This window comes from Drosophila simulans, chromosome 2L, assembly GCF_016746395.2.
Source record: "Drosophila simulans strain w501 chromosome 2L, Prin_Dsim_3.1, whole genome shotgun sequence".
NCBI lineage: Eukaryota > Metazoa > Arthropoda > Insecta > Diptera > Drosophilidae > Drosophila > Drosophila simulans.
The window spans coordinates 8,627,151-8,652,271 of NC_052520.2; the positions used below are offsets into that span (position 1 = coordinate 8,627,151).

Below are 25,121 nucleotides of genomic sequence, written 5' to 3' on the forward strand. Positions count from 1 at the left end.
TATACACGATAAGATATTGCATTATTATTGCATATCTTCTTTTACTACTATGTGTTGGGCCACAAATCTGTATCCATCCTAAAATGGTTCATATAACAACTTTCTTTTAACATTCGTTTATATTTGCTGACAAATTGTGTACAGCTAGGCTATATCTAATACAACGTTTTCGATTGTATGAGTGAATTACTCCTCATACAGCTTCAACAGACTTAAGTAGACTTTATGGATTGATTACAACTGGTACAGAGATCCATAGATACAATTTATCTCAAATGACACAATATGTTCGGCAGCTATTTTTAGTCCATATGTGACAGTCTACAAAAGATTTGTACATAAGCATGCATGTTGCGTTCGAATTCGAGTTGACAGACTCCTTGGTTTATGCAAATTACATTTGTTAATCTTTTATTAATAAATTATTAAACGTATAATTAAACGTAAAATTAGATTAGATTAAAATGCATTAGGCTACAACTAGTTCATAAACGCGCAAACAATTGCATTGAAATGCTGAAGTACTCAAAAGCGAAGTATGCATGTTTTGTAGAGAACATCTTGAAGACCATCCAAAAGAATTGGTGAGTGGATGGGAGAACACCTGGTCGTACAGCAGAACGGCAGGTGACTCACAGTTGCCTAAATGTAGTACAGGCGCACAACCGATTTGGTGATGAGTGTCTCGTTGTCGTAGAAACTGGTTTGGATAGTCACATTGCCGTTCAAGACCTTGGCAGGCATCATCTGGGATTCGGGTGCCGCCTCGATTGTCGACTGCCAGGTGTTGGTGGTGTTGGCGCCCACGAATCCCATCTCGAAGAACCACTCCTCCATGATGCGCCCCTTGAAGAGGACCTTCTGGTCCAGGCGAAAGTTCTCCATTGACTCGATGGTGCTGAAGTTGATCTCCCGGGAAACGGCACGCATGTCCAGTATTTTCACCGGCACCCGGGCCTCATGCTCCTGGTCCGGTGCCGAGAAGTCCTTGTTCTCCTGCCAGATTATCTTTCCGCTGTCGGCATCCCGCAGAATCATGTAGTTGATCTGGAATCCCTTCTGGATCCTGTCCCCGGCACTCTGGTCGTCGGAGCCCATCGCTGGCCGTGGAGGTTGCAAGTCGGTCAATCGGGTGCACTGCCAGGTGGGAGCGCCTACGCGTTTACGTATACTTTCCGGCAGAAAATCAATTATGTTTATTTTTAATTCTAATGTCGAGACAGCTGTTCGGCCGTGAACTAGTTAAATGAATGAATGGAATCAGTTCAAACTCCGCCCTGGTAGAACTAGTTTTTTTTGTAAAATTTCTAAATATTTTTAAGGCATTCTTAGTATCCGTGCTAAAGATTTAACTGTCCATTTTATTCCCGTATTTTAAATACTGATCCGTAAAATAATTAAATGGATTATTCATCATTATAATTGTGATTCCTTCCTTGGGCCAACTGTTAAGTCGCAATGTTAACTGTCTGTTAATGGCAACGAAGCCGGAACCGGAACTGGTTCCGCGACAAACAGCTGGCTGGCACTACCATCGCTAATTCGCATAAAATATAAAAACATTCCTAGGAAACATAGAATTAGTAATTGTAAGAAATGATTATATATGGCGTCTATATAGTAAGTAAATCGGGTGGCCTTATATTCAACCTGGACAACAATGTGCCACGCATCGAGCACGAGAAGACCTTTACATACCCACTGGACTTGGTGCTGGACTACGATTCCAAGAAGGTATCGGTGTCGTTCAACAGAAAGGATGGAATAAATGGTGGGTGTGTCTGGGTATTCTAGAAATATAACCACCTCACTATATGTTTACACACAGTGGGCCATGTCCTGGTGGCGATCAACGGTATGCCCGTCAATGGAGTCACCCTGGATGATGGACGCGATGTGAGGACGACACTGGAAGCACCGGAGAACTATCCCATTAACCTGAAGTTCAGCCGGCCAAAGATGACCACCAACGAGAAAATCTTCCTGGCCAGCATGTTCTACCCGCTGTTCGCCATCGCCAGCCAATTGAGTCCGGAGCCCAAGAGTTCCGGCATCGAGATCCTAGAGGCGGACACCTTCACGCTGCACTGCTTCCAAACGCTGACCGGAATCAAGTTCATTATAATCTCGGAAACGGGTCTCAATGGCATTGATCTGCTGCTGCGAAAGGTTTACGAGCTGTACTCGGACTACGTGCTCAAAAACCCCTTCTACTCCCTGGAGATGCCCATCCGATGCGAGCTCTTCGACAACAAGCTCCAAGAGCTCCTCGCCCAGGTCGAGAAGACGGGCATTAGCAATATCGATAAATAAACGTTAGTTAGTCTTTGTAATTTCTTATTGAATTATTTCTCTGCAGGATCAGGGTCACGTTCTAAGTGGGAACATAGGACATATATCTTTAAGTATTGGAAGTTGTTGCTGAAAGATAAGGAATACTACTTTCCCTTTTTTATAGAACAATTTATTACTAGTAAAAATGCCGCAGTTAAACGATTTACATTCATATTCTCCACTGTATATTTTGATTTTGTTTATTCATTCAGCCATCTTAGAAATAGTTTGTATATTATACATATTCATATAAAAATAGTTCTTTGTTTAAAATTAAATATATATTACACTTTCAGCATAATCTAGACAACACCCTAACCTAAAACAATATATTGCATGGCCTATATGAATATTTTGTGATCCACGCACAAGTATAAGATAACCAAATAACCAACAAACTCAGTACATGCTAAATGGTGTATATATAGTATAATTGTATATAATAAACTTCTTGAGCAAAATATGACTCCAAAAATATATTGCAACTGCGTTAAACATTAAAAATTAAGCAACAATTTCCAAAATACCTACTTAGGACTAATAAAAAGTATCAAAATGGTTCAAGGCATAACAATTAAGTAAGTTCTTCATTTCAATTTCATCTCTATATAGCACTTGGTGGGGAGTACAGCAAGAGAGGGCCTGTATGTGTGTGGGTTGTGTGCTTAAGGGGTGTCCTATTGCAAACTGCATATTGCACCGTTCGTTATTCTTCTAGTAACCAGTCTCTGGCTCCTGTTTAAGTGTCATGCGACAGGGTTCTGAAATAGTATATAAAATATATTATTGAAATGTATTCTAGCTTCGAATCACTATGCTACGCACCTATTCCGTAACCAGCGGGTGCGGTTAGCAGCTCGGGAGCCCGGATCTTCAGTGGAGTTCGTAGCAGTAGCTCCTCGGCGCTGCTGCCCTCGCTTCGGTTGTACTCGTTGAGCGTAATATCAGCAGGATTGCGCAGACCCAATCCGCCACCACCGCTGGACACTTCGGCCGGCGAGGCTACCGCTCTTTGGTAGGGATGCATCCTCTGGGGACTGTGCTGTGTTGGCAGCGGTCCGGACCGACTGCCATTGTAGTGCTTTACGGGCATGTCCAAGTAGGAGCTCTCCTGTTGTTGCTGATGCGTCGCATGTTGCTGATGCTGATGTTGTGACTTGGGGCTGTTGAGCGGAGGAGAGATCGAGGCTGGAGCTACGGATGCGGGTGCAGAGGAGGAGGACGAGACGGCCGCAGCGGCTGCCGCTGCAGTGCTGGCCGCGTAGGCCCGGAAGGAATCATCCGCACTGTTCGCCTCGATAAGAGCCTGGATGTGCTGCACCTCCAGGTCCAGACTATGCGAGCCAGGACCACCAGACGTGGCCAGCGAGTCCAGAGAGGAGTTAACTTGACTACCGCCCTCCATGTTGCCTGTGTGGGTGGGACTCTGGTAGTCATTCGACTGATTTGGCGGCGAAAGCGGCAGAGGATTGTCAGCCAACTCTCCTGTTAACGTATGCGAAAACAATAAATCAATAAATTGTTCCACACTTATATTTGCAACATTTAAATACTGACCTCCCAACAACATTTCCTGCAGTAATGAATCAATGTGGGCCACTCCAAATATCTTGGCAAACTGGATCTGCTCGATCATCTGCCAGGTAATAGACTGCAGAACCGGCAGTATGAGCAGGATCTCGCCAAAGCGACCGCGCGACTCGTATTGCCGATCTGATATGTAGTCCTCGAGATTATTGAGTATCTGATGCCGAAGCGATTTGATGCGATGCGGTTCATTAAGACCCTTGGCATCTAAAAAGATTTGAAGATCAGATTAATCCTTTGTCACTTTTGTAAATAAGTTTAATATCTTACTGGGATCGAAGAAGACTAGGGCCTTGATGCAAGCGAATTCAGTGTCATCGATACCCACATCCTTCATGACCGTCACCAGTTCATCGATGATGCGGGCGCCGATCCGCGAGATGTCCAAATTCGGCGACACAAGGGGATCTGCCAGAAAAATGATTGCAAAGGTTATACCAATTTCACTTATAGGTTCCGAAAGTATCAAAAACATTACCTGGACAGTGCCTCGTGATCACACAGTTGTTGCTCAGCAGGAGAACATCCTTCAAGTGCATCGAACGACGAGACAGGCCGAGGAGCAAATGCTCGCCAGCATGGGCGCGTAGCAGGGCCACCTGGTCATCCAGCTGCAGCTCGTTAAAGGCCGGAATCTGCTTGGCCCACTCCACCAGGGTCAGCAGCTGCTGCTTCATCGACTCGCAGACATCGTTGATACTCGCGAACTGCTTGTTGGAGAGGTCCTCGTTAATGTTTGGCTCCATGGCGGCGCCTGCCTTCGACTGGCGCGACTCATTCTCCGCCTTCACCAAGGAGATCACAGACAGCCCATTGCCCGGATCCGGGTCGTCATTGGAGGTGCGGCGGCAGCTAATGCGATCCCGCTCGTTTTGCACCGCCTCCTTCTTCATGCCCGCCTTGAAGCACTTCCTCAGCCGGCAGTAGCGGCACTGATTCCGCTTGTCCTTGTCCACAACGCAGTTGCGCGCAAATCTGTCAAAAGAAGTTAAAGTTTAGTAACGAATGCGTATAGATAGTCGTATTTATGTATTAGATTTAATGTTGATTTAACTAAAGCTTAGAATGTTAACGTTAACGTTATGAATTATACAAATTATTTCTGACCGGCCATTTGTCATTGGGAAAATCTTAATCAGCACATATCTATGTGTACCTGCAAGTGTACTGATGATTTTTCCTGACACTCCTCCTGAAGAATCCTTTGCAACCGTCGCAGCTGGAGGCCCCATAGTGTTTCCCCGTCGCCCGATCTCCACAAATGGCGCAGACTGTCGGTGATTGCTGTTGTTGCTGCTGCTGCAATTGCTGCTGACTGCTGCTGGCCCCACTTCCGCTTCCGCTCAGGTTGTTGTTGGGCGAGAACATGCTGTTGTTGTTGTTGCTGCCACTGCTGGCACTTCCGCCTCCTGCGCTGCCCGCATTTCCGTTTCCGTTGCAGAGCGCAAAGTTCTCGCTGCTCTGGTTGCTACTGTTGCTCAACCCCAGCCCACCGCCATTGGGGCTGAGGGCGTGGCCGATCGGACTGTGGGGCTGCGAGGCAGCCGGATAGGCAGAGGCCAGGGCATCCGCGTGCATTATGTGGCTCTCCGATTCTGCAAGGAAAAGCAGGTAACAGAGTTATTTATAAGACGAACAGCTAAAGTTTGTCGTAAGTTGTATGAAATATATATCTACTACAATAACGTACATATATTCCTGACCCATTAAGTCTTAAACGTTACGAGGGCGGCCTTAAACTTTAATATATATATATACTAAAAAGTGAGTAATATAGTATAAACTGTTGAAATACTTCTTGAAGTCATAACCCCACCAGCCCAGTCGAACTAGTTCTACTTCTTTAAAATGGAAAATATTCTAATCTTCAAATGTAAATCGCTTTGCTGTAAAAGTGTTCCGTCATGGTGAGATCCACAGTTTTGGAGCCGCAGGTGCTGGGCGCACGCACAGTTTTAGAATTTGATCATGCCTACGCAAATTCCTCGCTGAGGTTTTGCAGCAACTGGATATGCCATTTTAAATCCACAGACAATCTTTGCAATCAAAGAGCAATTAAAAACATACACAGTCCGAAATTTTTCTACACTTTCTTTCTTTTTCTTTTCTACACTAAATAATATGTATTCTTTTAGATTAATATATTTTTCATCTAAAAGCGTATATGTCAATATAAATTATTTACTTATTTATTTATTATTATTTATTTATTACTTTGTTAGTTGTTCTCTTATTTCGATCGCAGCTGTACAACGTACGATACACAGGGGTCATTAAGTTGGGGTTTTTTTTTAAAACCAGCGAAAAATCGCGCAATAGCAACAAACAGAAACTGCACAAATAACAACAATATTAAAAATAAAAGCAACAACTGACCGTCACTGGATGCAGTTCGGCTGGCGCTGCTGTCGCGCCTCCGTCGACGTCGCCCCGCCCCCTCCTCCTCCGCCGCTGCAACTGCCACCCGCCCACCGCCCACTTTGCCACGCAACAGAATGTTGCCAACGGCAATGCGATCGCGACTAGAAATCTTAACTCTACCGGACTTGCGCACCATTTTAATGCAACTGATTAATGAAAAAACACACGACTCGAAATTTTTCAGTCGCGGTATCGTATGTTGTGTCTTGGCACCTCTCCTGCTCTCTCTGCGCTGCCGCACAGTGGTCTGATTTCAAAAAATTCTACGTTAATAAATATTACTCTCTTTCTATAAAAAAAAAATATAAAAGCGGTTTAATAATGTTTCAAATTGCTTTATATAACTTTTACGTCTTGGATATTTAAATATTATTATTACAAAAAAATACTTTTTAATAAACGAATAAATACTGCATTTGCCCTCTAAATCTTATTAAAATTACTGTTTTGGAAGTTTTATATTATAAAATAGTTGGTTAGGGATTTTGAAGTTCTATCATATCACTATATCACCACGTCGCCACGCGTACTGAAATTTCTAAATTTAGTTTTCAAAGCTCGAATTCCCACCGTGCTTTTTGAGTGTGTGCGTTAATCGACGCTTAAATCAATTCAACTGTGTTTGCATATCTCGACCCCTCTCTTTCATTCCAGCAGAGAGGAAGCGAGACCCCAAAACCAGACTTGGGGCTCTCACCAACACAGAGGCACGCAGCCGCAGAGATAGAAATTCATTTAATGGACAGAAGCAGAAGCAAGAGAGAAACAACAACAACAACGACAACGACATCGGCCAAACGAATAAACAAATAAATAAATAAAATGTGTAGAAAAAAGCCGGCTTTAATTTGGACATCGTTATGAGGGACTGTTTGCGTGTGTGAGAAAATCATTTGGGGAGACGGAGAAAGAGAGAAAATAGAAATACTAGTAAAGCGGAAAATAGGCATAGACGGAAAATGGTAGTTACTTTTAATAAACCACAATAAATGTGCTCGTACAGTGGATGTAAATTATAAGGAATACTTGTTTTTGAAAATTAAATAGAATAGAATTATTTAAAATAATTATTTAAATAATAATAATACATTCTGGCTTCGCATAATATATTCTTTCAATTATCATCTTAATAGCTATATAAATACTGTTATTATCTCGAAGCGATCGCAGTGGGTAGTCCCCAGAGATTTTCCACTATTTGCCTTATTAGTTTTCATTTACCGGGAATTCTCTGAAAGGTAATTGATTGGCAAACATTTACAATTTTAATAGACTTTTCATCATTGCACTCCAAACAGCAAATTGTTCACTTTGTTTACGGATTCTCAGACAGTTAATCACGGCATCCCGACAATTCCGATATTATACACCTGAAACATATGCTCACCGCTTGAAAATCCAACGCGAAATAACAGCACTTGCTCGCCCAAGAGAAGTTTAAGTAAAAAATACAACTGCCGAAAGTTCTTATCTCTCTGTTTATGGGTGTGCATTTGTTGTTTTCTTACACTTAATGTTGTTGTTTTACCAGTTGGAGAGAAAAAAGCAAATAGATACACTGAAACAGCAACGAATAAAAAAGGTAAATAAAAAACCATAATACTCGTTTGCTAACATTTCGCGCATAAAACTTTCTCGCCCCACACTCGCCATCTCTTTCGCCCACCGCCGCCGTCTCGCTCGCACACTCCGCGGGTGGGGGAAACAGGCCCCGGTGTAAGTTTTATATTTTTAGCAAGTCATCGTTAGAGTTCACTTTTTTCCGACCGCGTCATCGTGAGTTTTGCAAAAAATGTTGATGCCCCACACTGAAGTGGGCAAATCGTAATCTGAGATTAGAAAATATCGGATTCTTGATTCGCAAAATATTAATATTTGAAGGCTTTCCGATGGTACAAGTATTCCGCAAATAGTTTATGATGCGCTGATAAAACGAAAGAGCCGAAAACAGCAATCAAAAGCATATGTACATACATGGATTTCACGTTTCCCGATAAGAAGCCCCAAACAAACAAATGTGAACACCTGACAATCGTATAAAAGCAAAGCAACACTTTTATCTATTAATACTCTAATGTGTTCACTAAAAATTTATTTAATTAATATGCCGAACGCAATACTCGTAACAGGCAGACGACGAGCCCCCAAAAAGTATAAATAAATAGATCTGGAGAGCGGTTCCAAAGTAAGAGAATCAAGTGTTCGCGCCACGATGATAATTTTCGTATTGAACGATACATCGTTGCTGTAGCGATCTCTCCTTCTCTCACCATTGTGTTTTATTTATCTATGTTGTTAGTTATTATTCCAAAAATAATAGGAATATCTACGCAAATATATGGCTATTTGTAAATTTATTTATTTGAGTTAGTTTGGATTTTTGGCCACAATGTTTCCGCAGGCATGTGTCGGTTATATATATAATATATATTCATATTCATATGATTCGTCTGCCAAACACAAGTTCGGTGGGAACTTTGCTCGAACTACGCAAATTTTGTATTTATTTTTGGACACCATGTTGTTGTTTACCAAGCATATAGGTATAGGTTCTTTTTAAAAAATATCTTTATATAAGCTTGAGCGTTGGAAGCGAAAATATATTTGGAATATGGTACCACTGTTAAAAAAAGCTTGTTTGCTAATTGAATTTAATTCCTCTTTTTATTAAACAATGCATTGACAGACGTGTTCACATTTATTTCCGGAGGCCTTTGTATGAATATGAACCTTTACGTTGCATTAGTCAGCCATTAGTCAGAAAAACAATGAAATTTGATAACAACCAAACAGTTTATGAGATTGTGAATTGTAAATGGAGTATAAATATTCACTGTGATCGCAACGCATAAACTTAATGGAAGAACTAAGCAACCGATTTTGATCTTTATAAACTTTATTATTAGATTTTATGTTACCTACAAGTTAGAATGCCGAATGGAAAGGCTTTATAAATTATACGCTGCTTTTGTAAATTACAGCCCATGTTTTTTTGAACGGCATAAACTAATGGCCACCACTTAAACGACCAAATTGTAGGCTCGACTTGATTAGGATTATATATATATATGTATACTGAGGTAAAAATAGCTGTGATAACACCTAATTATTTTTCTAAAACGATTTGGGCTGTGCTCGCTTTAGGGAAGCTAGCGAAATCAGAAAAATCTTGAACACGCTCACATGCACGGATTATTGAATACATACGACAGAGGAGGGCAATTTAGCAAAAACCTTAATTATTGTTTTTTTTTTTCAACGGCAATGCGAACGACTACCATTAGCCCACATAAATGTGTAATTTTGAAACCCCTAACCCCATCTGGGCGCACACACATTTATAGCCCCCAATCGAGCACCATACGTACACTGATACACTGATATTGAATATATAGACTCTTATCGGCGTCGCAGCTCCGCGGCAGAGACTCAATAACGTGCCTAATGGCAGCGAGGCTTCGAAGCGGCGCTGATAGCACACACGGCGTATGATCAATTTGAAATCGGCGAGCGAAATGAAAACACACTGGAAATCGAAACCGAATCCGAAGCCGAAACAATAGCTGCACACACGGTGTCCACATGCGACAAGAGCAATTAGCAGAAATTGAAAACAAATCGATGGCTGGGTTGGGGGTGGGGGGGAGAAATGAAGTATGAATCAGCGAGATATCAGTGGGGCTTTTGGTGATATTCCTATTCTTATGCGAGTTTGCTTGCATGCGCTGTAAATGAAATCGCAAAAAAAGGGGGGAGTACGAGTGTAAAAAGAAATGCAATGAAATAGCAAAAATATACATTATTTTAATTAATTTTTTTTTTAATTTAATAATATATCATATGCTTGCATAGCTCTATCTTTCGCGCACTTTCTTAGATACTTTTTTTAGATAGCTAAGCAGATACTGAGATGGTTTACCATAGATACTTGAAGCAAAACCTTTTACCTTCAACAGAAGCACTGAGTATAAGTACGTTTTCGCTTACTTCATCATTTAGAACCACTTCAGGGGCTGTTTTAGGTTAGATCGTTTAAATTTAAATTGCTGTCAGAGATCAAAGTCAATAAATATGCGTAAGACGGACGCCGCAAAGCACTGTCTAATTGCCAGGTAGAAATCTCGCTTGGGAAGCAAACATCTAGAGGGAGGGTATATATACAATATTATCAGTAGCCTGGCACAGCTGCATGCACCCACCCACGATCTGAGCTCATGACAACGCCCCGAAATGATGCAACTCTGAAGGTTGTCTGTCCCTTTGGTGCGGCTATAATCAACGGGTTTCCGAAAGTTGCTTGAACTGGCAAGATTTTAGTTTATTACGCGACTTAATTGCATTTGTAGTTCCGTGAAAACAAATCAAGTCCGTTGGAATTGTCTTTAGCTACTACTGTTATTTTAGCTAATGATTTTGACCCATACATCAAAAGGTTATGTTTAATATTCGCAAAGTGCATTTAAATCCCGTGTTATACAAACAAAATACCATAAATATCGGACGGGCATTACCAGAAAGCCGAAAAACCAACTTGAGCGCGTTGCATCACGATGGGGAAAACAGGGGGAAAATTTAGAGTTTGGATGGAGCAAACACTTGCGGGTGGAAATATCTGTGAAATCACCGAAAGTTGAGCTCATCTCCTGGAAACTACGTGGTGATCTTTATAGGATTACATTCGCACCCAAGTGCGAACTTTGGAAACGATTCCTGTGCCGTTAACTGGGGATGATCTCCCCACGGATGTTTACGCTGGACATTAGAAATATTCAGTACAAATATTGTAAAAAAAACAGTGATAATAGCACACTGCGAAAAATTAAATCATTTTCAAGTATTGTGATTTGTATTGTCATTCATTGCATTGCATATTTGTTTATAAGTGATATGAAATGGGAAAACCCTCTTGTGTTTGCGAAATAGTTTGGTCATGTTTGCCTGGCAAATGTAGGTAGGTAGTGACAACACTTTGTGCCTTTTCCAGCTAAGAAAATGCGATCAGTGGCTTAAGTTGGGCTAGGTTAGGTTGTTTATTTGGCAACCAAAGAGAACCATTAATGATCGCATTCATACAACATCTCAGATTTCCCCTCGTTGGCCTGATCCAATTAAAAGCGACGGCGTCTCGTAAGATTCAACTTTTTATTGGCATTATCATTATTTTTATGACTAATAATTGCGCTCATATTGTCTATAATTAAAATACTAAAAACGTCTCAATTAAATTGTTATTAACGAAAAGCCAAAGCGGCAAACAGCACTCGGACCAATCAAATGGCAAGCCGACAGCTAAAACTATTGTATCCGAGTATTTGTATCTCTAGACCTGATGCTGAAAGTAAAACTTCTCGCCTGGTACTTAGAATCGAGTCAAGTGTAATTTCCATTAACTATGTTTGTTATGGTCGCCGTGTCCGTCTGGCCTCTTAATTGGGCGCTAACGTGTTTCAGATACATTTGTATCTCCAAATAGCAAATAGCCGAGAGCAATTAAAGCAATCCTCGCCTTGAACCGCGTATCATGACATTTAGAACTCGACTGCGCCAAGCACTCGTTTAGCTCACCCAAAGCCTGGCTCTGAATTACTCGTCTTGGAATTCATTTTTTTTTAAATCTCTTTTTTTCCTTGGCTCATAGCTTAAAGATAGTAGTCCCTTCGGATCTTTTCAGATGCAACATGCGTCAGAGCTTAGGAGTTCTATTATATTACTAATTAGCATATATACAACTTGTATTTCCTCTTTTTCTAGCAAAAATCTAACTGCAAGTCACGGTGAGTGAAGCAGTGACTGGTAGCGTGTGAAAGCAGTGATTAAAAGTTCGCAAAACAGATTTTTTATTACCACTTCACCAGCATAATCCAACATATATTGAGTTTATCCTAACCTACCTCAAAAATAAGATCAATTTGGCTTTCTCTGCGATAAAATGAAATTCGCTTTATCAGTGAGAAATTTGTTACGAAAAAATCACTTTTCCCGTTTTTAAACTAGTTTAAAAGAGCAACAACTAGCCTTGAAATATAAAAAAAAAAATTATAAAAAATACTTAAACTTGCATGGAAACAATACTTTGCCTGATTCTTAATCTTAAAAGTACTTCCATAAAAAAATACACGCAGAACTTATTATTTTCTCAAGTGTACAGATCTTAGGCAGGCAAACTTTCGATTTTTGACTTATCTGTTTTTTTGTCGTTAAAAGTGTTCCAAGTGTCCCCCCCACTCAATCAGACTCGATTTCCCAGCTTTTTGACAATACTTAACGATAACACTGAACTTCTGTAGATGTAAATCTCGAGTGGCCGTTTCTTATACATAGCGATATGCATATAGAACGGGTAGTATTTCCGGTTAGTTAACTGCCATCCGAGAACTAGTGATTAGTTCAATAAGGTAGCTGAATAATTGCAAGAAATTAAGTACAAATCGCACACGTAGTTGAAGTTGATTTTCTTATGACTTTGGGGGGAGGGGGTTGCCAAGTGCTCATCGCCCTTGATGACTTAGGATCGAGGGGTCTACGGCTACTTATATCAGTAATAAATGTATCAATAATGTGAATGTTTTCAAATTGACCGAATGGCAAATGATAATTAACCCAGCCAGTCGTGTGCAAAAACAAGCATAGGAATAAGTTTTAATTCGGCTGAGTGATTTTAGGTTTATTCTATCTTTAGCTTGATAATCACATCACAGTTTATTCTCCCGATGCCGCGCGCACAAACAATGAAGTAAACAAAAACATATATTTTAATGTTTTTAATCTCAAATTAAGGCATCCATTATAATCGTATAAAATTGTTCTAAGCGAAGCCAACAAAAAAAAATGGTTATGGCAGAACTTAATGATCGAATATTTGAGCACCATTGATGGCAATTTATGACTAGTAAACAGCATTTTAATATCATTTAATTTAAGTTAATTTCATTTAAAGAATTAGTACAAAGTATTAACAACGCAACGCTGGCTTATTATATTTGCCGTTGGCTGTTTCTTGGCTCTTGATGAAATCTTATCGCCTTAGATGCACACGGGCAGAGAATCATAATCGCTGTGATAAGCATTGCAATAAAGTTGTTTTTATGGTTCAGCTATGTGTGATAGGGGGCCCAGGCTGCCACGATTAATCCCCTTACCCCCCATGAATGGCTTGCACACGACGGTATCAGTAATCTGCGGCCAGATAGATATTGTCAGAGATAAAACCCATATCGCGAGTGGGGCAACGAATTACAGTGCAATTGTTTGTTTAGCCCCACAAATCGCGAATCGATGGACACATAATGAGGAGAGATATACTACATGAATTGTATCGCCTGATTTTGGCTCCGAATTATTTGCGATGTTGTCATGGACGCAATTAAGTGTATCTTATCAGAGGCGTTAAACTCTGGGAACGAAACACATTGCAGAGATGGTCAGTCTAGACCTTTAGATACCCATCAAAACTAAAACTAGAGGTAGAAAAATTTGTCACATTTTACAAAGCTATAACCTTTAATTTAAGTTTATAATCTATCTTCCCGGTTGAAAGATCCCATTATTCTCGACAAGCGTGTTATCATGCTAACATTTGCAAAAGGCTTTCTCAGCATGACTCGATGAAATTTGAGATTGCAGGGATTCCTGCAGATTCTTCTTTAAATATTATTACCTATAAAAGTAGATTATCGCCAAAACTACGCATTTTTAATTAACCACCAACAAGGCCTTACCCCCATTGGTTTAAGATTACTCCTAATCGCAATAATCTGCGCAATCTATAAAGTATTTCATTGCAGCATAAAAATATATTTATTGGTATGAGGAAATATGGATTAGGTTGCTAAATAATTACTCATTAGTTATTTTCATCTCTAATTAATATTTTCAGTCTAAAAGTGTGCTATGCAATATGATCAGAAACCTATCCTAAGTTCAAGCAAGGACCTTTTCGCTGACTTTTTGATGGCTATAAGAAGTTAGCCGTAGTTCAGATTTCCCACTCACCCATAATGTGCAGAAGATTTTCTTCCAGAAGAAATGCATCGTCGTAGCTTGAGTTAGTCAGATTCTCCGTTTTCATATTTAGCAGACTGGGCAACATTGAGGCGTACATTTAGATTGTTTTAATCTCTGGCTGATAGTTCACGTATTGAAATGATGTGTATATATAAAACCGATCCGGTTGGTAGCAATGAATTCTACAAAGTGTGGGAGACGCGTCTCCTAGTTCCTGGTACGCAGTTAATGAAGATCGTAGACGAGTGTAAATATTTGAAAATCCTTCACACTCTTGGGCAAATAGAGTTTTTCACAAACGGTTGCTGCTTTTGTCGCTGTTGCCGACTTTGTTGTTATTGTTGGTGAACATTTTTTTTATAATTCTCTCTCTGTTTTTTTTTTTTTTTTTGTTGTTGTTGTCGATTTTATTTTGAAGCCAGCTAAGGTGAGGGGCCAGAGACACACTTAAGTAAAGTTAAATATTTGCACAAATTAAAACCGAAAATAGCTGAAGCGATGAAAGTTAAGGAGCGAGGGAAAACACCGCACTGCTCAGAAAAAAACCGAAGCGAACCGAACCGTCGGCAATTGGTTCGATACGATATATATATGTGTATATATATCTATTTACATGCGAGCCGCTTAAATAAATAAATACAAATTGGGCGGTGGGTAGAATTGTTTAAAAATATCACAGTTCTTTTCGCGAATCCTTTCCCAGTGCCGCACAGGTGCTCTTGAAAAATGTTGTTTTGAGTGGCAAGTTGGGTTGGTTCAAGCCGGCTTGTCTTATTTTCTTTTTTTTTTTGTTGGTAGAAAGGTAAAAGGGTGTGAGCCTGCGGCGCCTGTATTATTACCGCCTAGTGCAAAACACTGACTAAACCTCAAATAATGTTCTCAACACGTACTAACTGTCTTAATATTATTTGTTGTAGATATAGAAGCCGACGGCCCCGACGAAGCGACTACGAAAGCTCTGGATCGCTCGGCTGGCTCGAAGCTGACCGAGCCCAACGATCGTACAGAAACTTTAATAAATATAATTCTGGCTATTCTGACTAGACTGTTGTTGCTGTTCTTGCCGCCCGTGATTAATAATATTGCAGCGGAGCAGTCGTCGTCTTGGCAAAATTGTTAACACTTCAGCTCGGATCGGATCGTATCGTATCGGATCGGTTGGATCGTTCGGATTGGCTTGAATCGGCTTGGATCGCTTTCGATCGCCGCGAATCGGGGGCATGCGCATAAGATCGACGCTCTAGTACCGCCGGTCTTATCAGACTAGATTAAGCGGATTCCACTCACACGAACGCACAGCACTCCATAGTATATAATTCAAATTGTTTAATGGCACATATAATAAAACCATATCTCTGGGTATTTGTTTTCGGGGCTGTGTGTGCTTTTGAGCTTTCATTAAATAAATAGTTTTTATTACTTATTTTTTTCACAGTTTAGATTTAGATTACCAAAAGTTGGGCACTCCGAAAAAAGGTCTTGAGTTCCGGCGCCTCTCGAGATGCATGCAAAAAAGTGTTGAAAAATATTTGGATTTAAATAATTATGTTGGTTCCAACACTTTGAAAATGTAGAAACATTGTAAAATATGCAATTATTTTATTTTAAAATATAATAAAGAGAATTGAATTACGTGTTGAAATTGATTATTGTAAAATATATCTACTTTACTTTTTTAAAAAGTTTTATTCCAATGTTTACTTGTAGTGGTGACGTTAGGAGTTATAAACAACCTGACTTATACGGATTGCATCTTAAGATTTCACTTGCTGTTTCCTAATCTGATAAATTGGTTAAGATCTTCAAACACTCTTAGTCTGCTTTAACAACTGAAAGGCTTTCTAGCTTAGGTGAAATGTGTTTCTCTATTATTCTATTTGTAGATCACTTCACTTTCAGCTTGGCAAACAGGCAGTCTGGTATCTCCGTAGTTGCTTATCAGAGCCGGAGCTGCAGCCCCGTCGCCTCAGACAGCGGCGGAAAGAGATAGAGATTCAGATATATTATATAGTGAGGCATTATAATAGGTCGTTGTTTCTGATTCCATAGTCTTGGCTGAGTCGATTAGTAAGCGCCTTAGGCTAAGCCGTTCAAGGCACCACCCGCTTCGCCGTCGCTTATCAGTGAAATGCTGAAAAATCAGTCGGAAAATTCCGATTTGCCAGAGATACTGGTGGAAAACCGATGACGACGGGTAGCTCTTCAAATGATTTGTTTGGCTTTTGGGTTTCTTGGGCCGCAGCACTGATTGATACTTCTGATTCAATTGAATATAATTCGCTGTCATTCAACACCACCACACACCATGCACAATCGCAGTCAGCTGGTCGTCGCCAGCCGTACTTTATACGCCGGAATTTCTGTGACGAAACGTAGCTCCACGCCAGCCCCAGTTGCCCACTCACGGTGCACTTTGGATTCGAATGAGGAATCCATTCCGAATGCCGCCCGTTTGGCGTCATCATCGGACATCACATAGACGTTGGGCTTGCGGAAATTTGATATGATTATGATTCGTCGATTCTGGTGGGGACAAAGGGGTTGAGTTGGCTAATTGCTGTTCGCAGCGAATTGTAATTGAATATAAATGGTTTTGATACATACAAAGGTTTATATTTTAATCTTTGTTTTAAAAAGATTGTCTTTTTTCTTTACGGAGAGCTGCTAATAAGAAGATACCTCTTTCTTTGTATTTTTTTCAGTTTAATTAAACTAATTTCCATATGTAAAAGTTATTTCGCGGCATTGATGCAAAACATCATCTGGTTGATCCCTCGAAATGGGGTTGAGAGATTGCATTAAGTGCAATTACAAAATATGTTTACCAGCAGAAACCATCTGTAATCTGTACGACTTACTGTGGGTATGGAGAGCGAGCGATCAGGACATGACGCATATGTTTTGGTTTGAATGCAGCGACAAACTTATTCGATACCAACCGATCCGATCTGAGCAGTGAATCACAGCCGCACACAACAAGTGTTGTCCCCACAATTGTGGAAACGAAACTCGAAATGCAGCGCAACTCCGGCAGTTGCTATCTGAGAGATACGTTTCCTGGGGTGTGGTGGTGATGAAAATAATGCACGAACGTACCATGTAGCCGGAGAAAAGCTGCAGTCGGTAAGAGTGGAAATGATAGAATTGAAATAAAATGCATGTCATGTTCGGGCTGATGGCTGTCGCTTTTCCCGGCCACATGTGGCGACCCTTGCTGCAGCGTGCAATTTCCAGGGAATTATGAAAATTAGCCAAGCCGAAGGCAAGCTACCATTGCATTTCTTCGCTCGATCTTCAGTTGGTGCTTCGTTAAGTGAGTTTTTTGCGAAACTTATTATTTTATTTGCATACATTTTTATAGAGACAACACAGCGAAGAACGAGCCATGGGACACACATGTGATTTGCATGTGCGGTTCGTCATCGCCTTCAGGGCGATCATCATTACGATCACTCGCCGTCGCCTGACTGTCACATATGTATGTACGTATGAATGAATGCAATGATGACGATCGCAATAATGACGATTGTGGTAGGTTTTCATAATGTTTGACTGCAATTTACTATTTACACTTCATTTAGCGGCGACAACTTTAAGTGAAATGTGTCCACATGGGCTGAGTGCTTCGCTCGCTTTCCCGTATCTGTGAGATACTCGCGGCGGCGATTCGCCTGCGTGAAACAATAAGATATAATAAGCATCGCAATTGAATAAAGCTGCCCGCAGCTCCGACTAATTGGAGAATTAGTTCAAGTGTGAGGATAGTCGGGCCAAGTGGATTGTGTAAGGAGCGAGCCTCGGAAATGGGTTCACTGAAAGCAGATGATACTCGACTCGGAAAGCCATTTCCCAAACGCCATGATGTAATGCGACTTTCGTTCTAGAGATACGTTAAATGCCGCTATCAGCAGTTCTTGTTAAATAAAAGGTAGTCATTAAAAAATATGAAAGGTGCATAAAAAACAACACTGATTGAAGTTGTATTATGCATTGTGACATATTTTTAATACATTTTTAAAGGTTATCAACACTTCTTTGCCACTTTTGCGTTGACCACCATTGATGTTATGTGTAAAAGCAATATGAATACTGACAATACTGACTTATCTTTATTATCCCATACATGTATGTATATATACGATAGACGATTGCGAAACGTCTCTAGACCTCAAGCAAAGTGACATATTTGTTTACTTTATATCGTATGTGACGCAAGGCACTTCTTGCATTATCTACCATGGAAATTAATGAATGTCCAAAGCGGATATCATATAGGAAGGCAGAACAAATACAGACCCATGTGGGTTATTTTGTTAGTTCGTCTGCCAATGCCAGTGCGACTATTCCATCTTAGATAGCGGAAAACAGTATTTTTAATTATGCCGCTTGACCCAAAACCAAAAGAACCATAACAGAAATAAAGAACCTCAATTTGCGAAGGCGAATACAAATCAATGGAGTTCGCGTCTGGGCGATAACCCCCATATCATATCAGCCGGTCGGGAGAGTCGGCCCTCGCCTTATATGGTATATACGTATGTATAGTATACATACATATGGTATATATGTATGGATGAAGTCGGGGCCCCTGAACCTCTGCCATGCATAAAACCTGGGAATTACAGGAGGCATAAATAGGTTCGAATTTGCCTTCAACTGCGGCTAAGGTAAAAAACCAGAAAGTAAACGCACAGCGACTAAGGTGACACAAGCCCCTTTAAAAAAGGCTGAGCTAAAGCTAAAACTGTAGACAGTCGGGCTTATCGTCTCTATAAATATTCAACAACTTGGAGACGTTGCTTGGTTGTAAGCTGGGCATATATGTACGTTCATATAAGCCACAGCATTTAGTCGCACCGTGTGTTTGCCATTGCGCATACTTAACCCTTTGGGGTTAAGTTAAACATTACGATTACGTTTCACATCGCTTAAATTTGTGCGCGTTTCCTTTGTTTTTTACTTTTCACAGCCCTATTTACTCGCATTCTTGATTTCTCGGTACCCCGTCGTTTCAATTGTAACTTCAATTCCATCATCTTCGCCGGTTGCAGCAGGCGGCACAGTGCCAGCAAATTTTCCTAATCAATAAACAAATTATAAACATTTATAATGATTGCAGGCTTATCGTTTGAAAAGCGCTCTTATCAAGGCCATGGCGCTCTATTTATAATACCACCACAGGTCTGACAGTATCGGACATGATTTGGCCACCACACGTGGCACGTGTTCAACGTCTTGTCGTCTATTTACTTAATAAAGTATTATTAAATTTATAAGCTGCACTACAAACCACTAATCAGAAGCAATTTATGAAAAACGTCATTATGACGGTACACAAAATATTTCAACTTATATAAGTATACGTTCAATTTGTATATGAGTTCAGTTTTGTGTTACATGTTTAGAGAGAGTATCTTATATCTATATATGCTCTATCTAATCTATGCTTTTATTGTAATTGCAAACTTACCGGGGTCGTGCACCTCCTGCTCCATCTTCTCCACCTTGTTCACCTTCATTAGCTGCTGGCCATCCGTGACACTCAGATCCTGCGGATGCTTCATCGTCTACTGGTTACTTTTTATTTACAAGTGGGTCGTGCAGATCCAATCACATAGTCATAAAGTAATGCCCGGCAACTGTAAGTGGAAAAGGCAATCGATAAGCTGTCGTATATCAATCTACTACTGGCTAAACCAACAGAAGGCGGGCCGAACACATTAAATTTTTAATGATGGCCCGCTAATCGAGCGAAGTATCGCCTGTAAATCTACAAAACGGTATATACAATATGGCTATTTGTCGTTTGTGCACACAATGTAGGTGTCAACTCGAGTGGCCGACAACCAAAGGCTTCACATTACATGGCCCCCATCGGATATTTTTTTTGGAGGGGAGGAGTCATTAGTTTTACGATCCCATATCAGCAATATGCCAGACACACCTGTACTAGGGATAGTAATGCTTTCATAAAGCAAAGCTCTACGTACACTCCCCCCATCGAATATCAAAACTGCCCAAAAGGTAAAACATGTACATAAAGCTCCAAAAAATACCCAAAATCATAATCTTCAATGCTTTATTGACTAGCAGATAAAAAACACTCATTCCCGCGAAAAAAAAAAGAAAAAATGGTAAAAAAGAGAATTGACTGTTTGCCGATAACGCCGAAACAGAATTTCTGATTATCGGGGATTTATTGTTTCTCCTGGCCATTTATGCGACTTTTTGCGATTTTGTGCTCGAGTGCCAGAAAAGCCGATAAGCTCCACGGGCTCTATAGGTTCTATAGCACTGGGTCCCCCTGTATCTCTCTTATATTTCTCCCTCTTATCGCTTATCATGCGGCTGCTGACGCAGACCCCCTCGTCTGCATTGTCAATTCGTGACCTTTGAACCCTGGTGACTTTCACGATTCGCTGAAATGGCGCCAAAAACAACACAAATAGAACTGTTTTATAAGCTTATAAATTTCCGGGAAAAGCTGATATACTTTGATATACTTTGTATACCTTAAGACTCCGAATCTATAAAATAACAGTCTAATATGTACATTTGTAAATATCTTGTTGTTGTTCTTTCTTATACTTATCAATAAAATTAGTTTATAAATTTACATCGCGTCTGTTCTTCTTAGAAATAGACTTCATTTTGGGATCACACAACTGACAACCAGAATCACTCACAACGCTTTTGTTAGCAGTTCAAATCAACCGTGTGAAATATTTTTTTGAAAATCATTTTTTTATAGAAATTTTAAGGCCAAAGACAAAATTGAAAAATGTGTTCACGCGATACGGCGTCAAATCAATTGATCGACTACAAGAACAATGACTCCGAGGTGCAAAGGGAGATCACGACATCCAGTGGAACTCCAGTTGGCGTCAAGGATGCCATACAGACGGTGGGACCAAGGGGTCCTGCCCTGCTGCAGGATTTCCAGTTCCTCGACGAGGTGATGCACTTCGACTCGGAGCGGATTCCCGAACGGGTGGCCTACGCCAAGGGAGCCGGCGCCTTTGGCTACTTCGAGTGCACCCATGACATTTCAAAGTTCTGTGCAGCCACCATATTCGATAAGGTTAGAAAACGAACTGCCGTCGCGATGCGATTCTCGGTGGCCTGTGGAGAGCAGGGATCTGCGGATACGGTACGTGAACAGCGTGGATTCGCCGTCAAATTCTACACCGACGACGGCATCTGGGACATTGTGGGTTGCAACATGCCCGTGCATTATGTCCGAGATCCCATGTTGTTCCCCAGCCTGGTACATGCCCAAAAGCGCAATCCGCAGACCCACCTGAAGGATCCGGACATGTTCTGGGACTTCATGACCCTGCGTCCGGAAACCCTGCATGCCCTGCTCATGTACTTCAGCGATCGGGGTACCCCAGATGGCTATCGCCACCTGCACGGATACGGAGTGCACACCTACCGCATGATCAATGCCAGTGGGGAGACGCAGTACGTTAGGTTCCACTTCAAGACGGACCAGGGCATCAAGAACCTGGACGCCCGACGATGCGAGGAGCTGATGTCCCACGATCCGGACTATGCCATCAGGGATCTGTACAACTCGATCAAGAAGGGCAACTATCCCAGTTGGTCAATGTACATTCAGGTAAGAATTATATACTTTTTGTAATATATAATCGGATACAAACTTCCCAGATCGACAGCTATTATTATATTCTTCATTTATAACCACTAGGTGATGCTCAACGAGGAGGCGAAAAAGTGTCGTTTCAATCCGTTCGATGTGACCAAGGTGTGGCCCCAGAAGGACTTCCCCCTGCTGCCAGTCGGCAAGCTCGTCCTCGATCGCAATCCCACCAACTATTTCACGGAGGTGGAGCAGCTGGCCTTCAGTCCGGCCCACATGGTGCCGGGCATCGAGCCATCGCCGGATAAGATGCTCCAGGGTCGCCTCTTCGCCTACGGCGATTCGCAGCGCCATCGCTTAGGTGTGAACTACATGCAGATACCGGTGAACTGTCCGTACCGCGTGAATGTTCGCAACTTCCAGCGGGATGGTGCCATGACAGTGACTGACAATCAGAACGGGGCTCCCAACTACTTCCCCAACTCCTTCTGCGGACCAAGGGAAAGTCCGCGTGCTTTGGGCCTGCAGACCTGCTGTCCGTTGAGCGGAGATGTCTATCGATTTATGAGCGGCGACACCGAGGACAATTTCAGCCAGGTCACCGACTTTTGGACCTACACCCTGGATAACTGCGGCCGGAAGCGGCTAGTTCGCAACTTGTCCGAGCATCTGACCGAAGCCAGCCAGTTCCTCCAGGAGCGGGCAGTGAAACTGTTCACCATGGTGCACTCCGATTTCGGGAGACTCATGACGGAGGCTCTTAATACGGCCAGGATTTCCAAGTTCTAGGATGTATTGAGACACTTTTGATAAGACTGGGATGTTAAAAATTATTGTTACACAAATTGGTTTTTGTATCTGGTCTAACTTTAAAAATGTGCCCCAACTGAAGAGTAAATGAGAAATTTTAAATGTATCTGTATTTGTGTGCTTAATATGCCTGTTTAAAATGCCAGTTTATCAAACACTTTTTACACTCTAACCTTGCTGTGAATGTTAAATAAACGAGTGCTACTGAATTTTATGGCATTTATGTAAATTTTTAAACAAATCTCTAAAATATTTGAGGATACATTAAAATAGTCTATAAATGTATTTCCTCATTTATTTAGCATACTTTCAGGAGCTGACCTTGACCACTGGAAAGTAATCGTCGCTAATCTGGTTACCCAACGTATCTGCTGGCTGTGATTATCCAACCCGGATGATAGTGCCCTTTCGGAGACCTCTCCCCATCACCACCCATCGAGATCTGTCATTAGCTAGCCGCTCTGTTTACATGCAGCACACGTGTGCCTGTGCGTTCTGCGCTTGATTGAATTCGCCAAAGTACAGTGCGATTCGTCATTAAAGGTTTTTAATTTGAATTTTGTATTTGCTTAACCTACAAATGTACAAATGTCTCCATAATAGATTGCATACCTAGATTGTTTACTCTTTCGTTGGTCATTAAATTACACAGTTTGTTTTTAAGCCTGCTTGCTTTTAGATCGTAAATTCTCTTGTTTTACTATAATTTAATACTTTTCTAGAAGATAAATATTATGGCTATCAAGATAGGCCGTTTACACACATTTTTATGTTATGCATATAATGTTAAATTGCGATAAATTCTGTACTTGCTCATTTGGAAACTTGTAATATCTAGCTTCGAATTCATTCCAATTAAATTTTGTACATTTTTGTAGTAAATTTTTCTTTTTCCATTACTTCCCTTCATTACAGTCTTGTAACGCACTGTATATTAAACCGAAAAGCTTGTCCAAATCAAATGCTAAGCAAATAGTCGTAACAGATGTTGGCAACTGGTTGAGCTAAGCGACTTGAAGGCAGTAACTAAGAACTCAATAAACTTACTTAAAGCTCAATGGCCAGACGATGTTCTTTCTAACTATCTTTGTTGTTTTGTTGTTGTTTCAGCTGCAGGGCTTTTATCAGCGACTGCTGCTGCTGTTGTTGTTGCTTTTTCGAGTTGTTATTGTTGAGTTGACCGCATGAATGAAAGCGAATAGGGGAAAAAAAAGGCAGACACACACTTGTTGATTTCTTTATGCGATTTTGTGGCTCGTTATAATTAACGTTTCTCCGTATTATTTTGTTGTGTATTTTTCTATTTTTGTTTTCTTTTTGGCACCGCGACACGCTTCTCCGTTTTTTTGGGAGAGATTTTGTTGTTTGGCTTTTGATTTTTTACTATTATTGCACTTGTTGCCGACGCTGTGAAATTCATCTCGGGCGTTTTTTTATTTAATGAGTGACTTTTGCAGGGCAGTTGTATAACTGGCGCACTGCATATATTCATTTATATCAATCAAAGCGGAATATACAGCTTATAAACATTGTCTTTGTTTTTGCCTTTTGCAGTTGTTTCTTCCAACGTCACTGGAATTCAACTACGGCTTCTGTGTTCCGTTACAAAAGCGCTCACTTATCACTCTCTCTTTTTTCTCTCTCTCTCCCTAGCTCTCTGCCTCGCACACGCACACTAGAACATGGCTGTTACGTAGTTGTTTTTGCCAAACAAAAATTCCGTTCACTTTATAAGTTTAATATGCATTAATTGCATAAATGTGGCGTTTCTTGTTGGGGGAGGGGCGGGGAATGTGCTCGACTTGCAAACTGCAGTTGATTGAACCCGCTCTCTCACGCACACACACTCGCACACCCACGTTCGAATTCAAACTGTTGGAGAAGAGAACCCGGCGCAGCGATTGACGATTGGCGACTGAAATCAAAGTCGCCAAATCGAACGAAAGATACAAATTGGAAATGGCACCATCAACGCACAACGTACACAACCGTTGCGAAAAGCGGAAAACGCGTGAGCAAAACAAGATGCGATAATATCACATTTTGTTGCTAATATTCTGTTTGGCAAAGTTCAAAAGGGAGCCACGCGAAAATAGCAACAAAGCGACTTGCGGAGAGTAAAAGTGCAATTGCGGTGGTGTGCGTGTGACTTCCATCACGTCAATTTTTAGCGATCGCGATGGAGGGCTGCCAGACTGTGCGAAAAGCATACGATCTGGTAGCACTCCGCTTGGATTGCCAAGCTTTTTTGACACTTGGGAAAGCTAATTACTGCGCGCAATATTCAAATTCAACTTTCTAAAGTTTAAAATATAAGCGCCTTTTTTAAAATTAAAATACACAAAAAGTGTCTAATTTTTAC

General features: G+C 41.0%; 4 protein-coding genes and 1 long non-coding RNA gene across 7 annotated transcripts; 3 read left to right on the plus strand and 2 right to left on the minus strand.

Moving 5' to 3' along the window:
* Positions 1-100: 100 nt before the first annotated feature.
* On the minus strand, positions 101-1,256 carry LOC27206514 (probable cGMP 3',5'-cyclic phosphodiesterase subunit delta). Its single transcript, XM_016178616.2, has one exon. The coding sequence runs from the start codon at positions 1,096-1,098 to the stop codon at positions 643-645; it is 456 nt and encodes a 151-aa protein (XP_016024220.1). The 5' UTR covers positions 1,099-1,256; the 3' UTR covers positions 101-642.
* Positions 1,257-1,489: 233 nt separating this feature from the next.
* Positions 1,490-2,333, plus strand: LOC6731554 (trafficking protein particle complex subunit 4). Its single transcript, XM_002078659.3, has 2 exons — positions 1,490-1,771; positions 1,829-2,333. The coding sequence occupies exons 1-2, from the start codon at positions 1,597-1,599 to the stop codon at positions 2,311-2,313; spliced, it is 660 nt and encodes a 219-aa protein (XP_002078695.1). The 5' UTR covers positions 1,490-1,596; the 3' UTR covers positions 2,314-2,333.
* A 185-nt stretch (positions 2,334-2,518) lies between these two features.
* Positions 2,519-24,946, minus strand: LOC6731555 (transcription factor HNF-4 homolog). 3 transcript variants are annotated; one of them, XM_016178613.3, is made up of 8 exons: positions 23,807-24,946; positions 19,817-19,985; positions 5,078-5,516; positions 4,400-4,896; positions 4,192-4,329; positions 3,892-4,128; positions 3,160-3,819; positions 2,519-3,095 (listed from the first exon to the last, which is right to left on the minus strand). In XM_016178613.3, the coding sequence occupies exons 2-8, from the start codon at positions 19,908-19,910 to the stop codon at positions 3,049-3,051; spliced, it is 2,112 nt and encodes a 703-aa protein (XP_016024221.1). In that variant the 5' UTR covers positions 19,911-19,985; positions 23,807-24,946; the 3' UTR covers positions 2,519-3,048. The 3 variants fall into 3 exon arrangements, with proteins under 3 accessions (XP_016024221.1, XP_016024222.1, XP_016024223.2); XM_016178614.3 differs by lacking the exons at positions 19,817-19,985; positions 23,807-24,946 and adding an exon at positions 14,335-15,219; XM_016178615.3 differs by lacking the exons at positions 19,817-19,985; positions 23,807-24,946 and adding an exon at positions 6,298-6,493.
* On the plus strand, positions 7,579-15,975 carry LOC120284228. The gene is made up of 2 exons (XR_005543425.1): positions 7,579-7,924; positions 15,264-15,975. It is a non-coding gene; the product is annotated as an uncharacterized LOC120284228 (long non-coding RNA).
* Positions 20,992-22,865, plus strand: LOC6731556 (catalase). The gene is made up of 2 exons (XM_002078661.2): positions 20,992-21,967; positions 22,058-22,865. Exons 1-2 carry the CDS (start codon positions 21,128-21,130, stop codon positions 22,736-22,738), a joined length of 1,521 nt encoding a protein of 506 aa, XP_002078697.1. The 5' UTR covers positions 20,992-21,127; the 3' UTR covers positions 22,739-22,865.
* Positions 24,947-25,121: the final 175 nt, after the last annotated feature.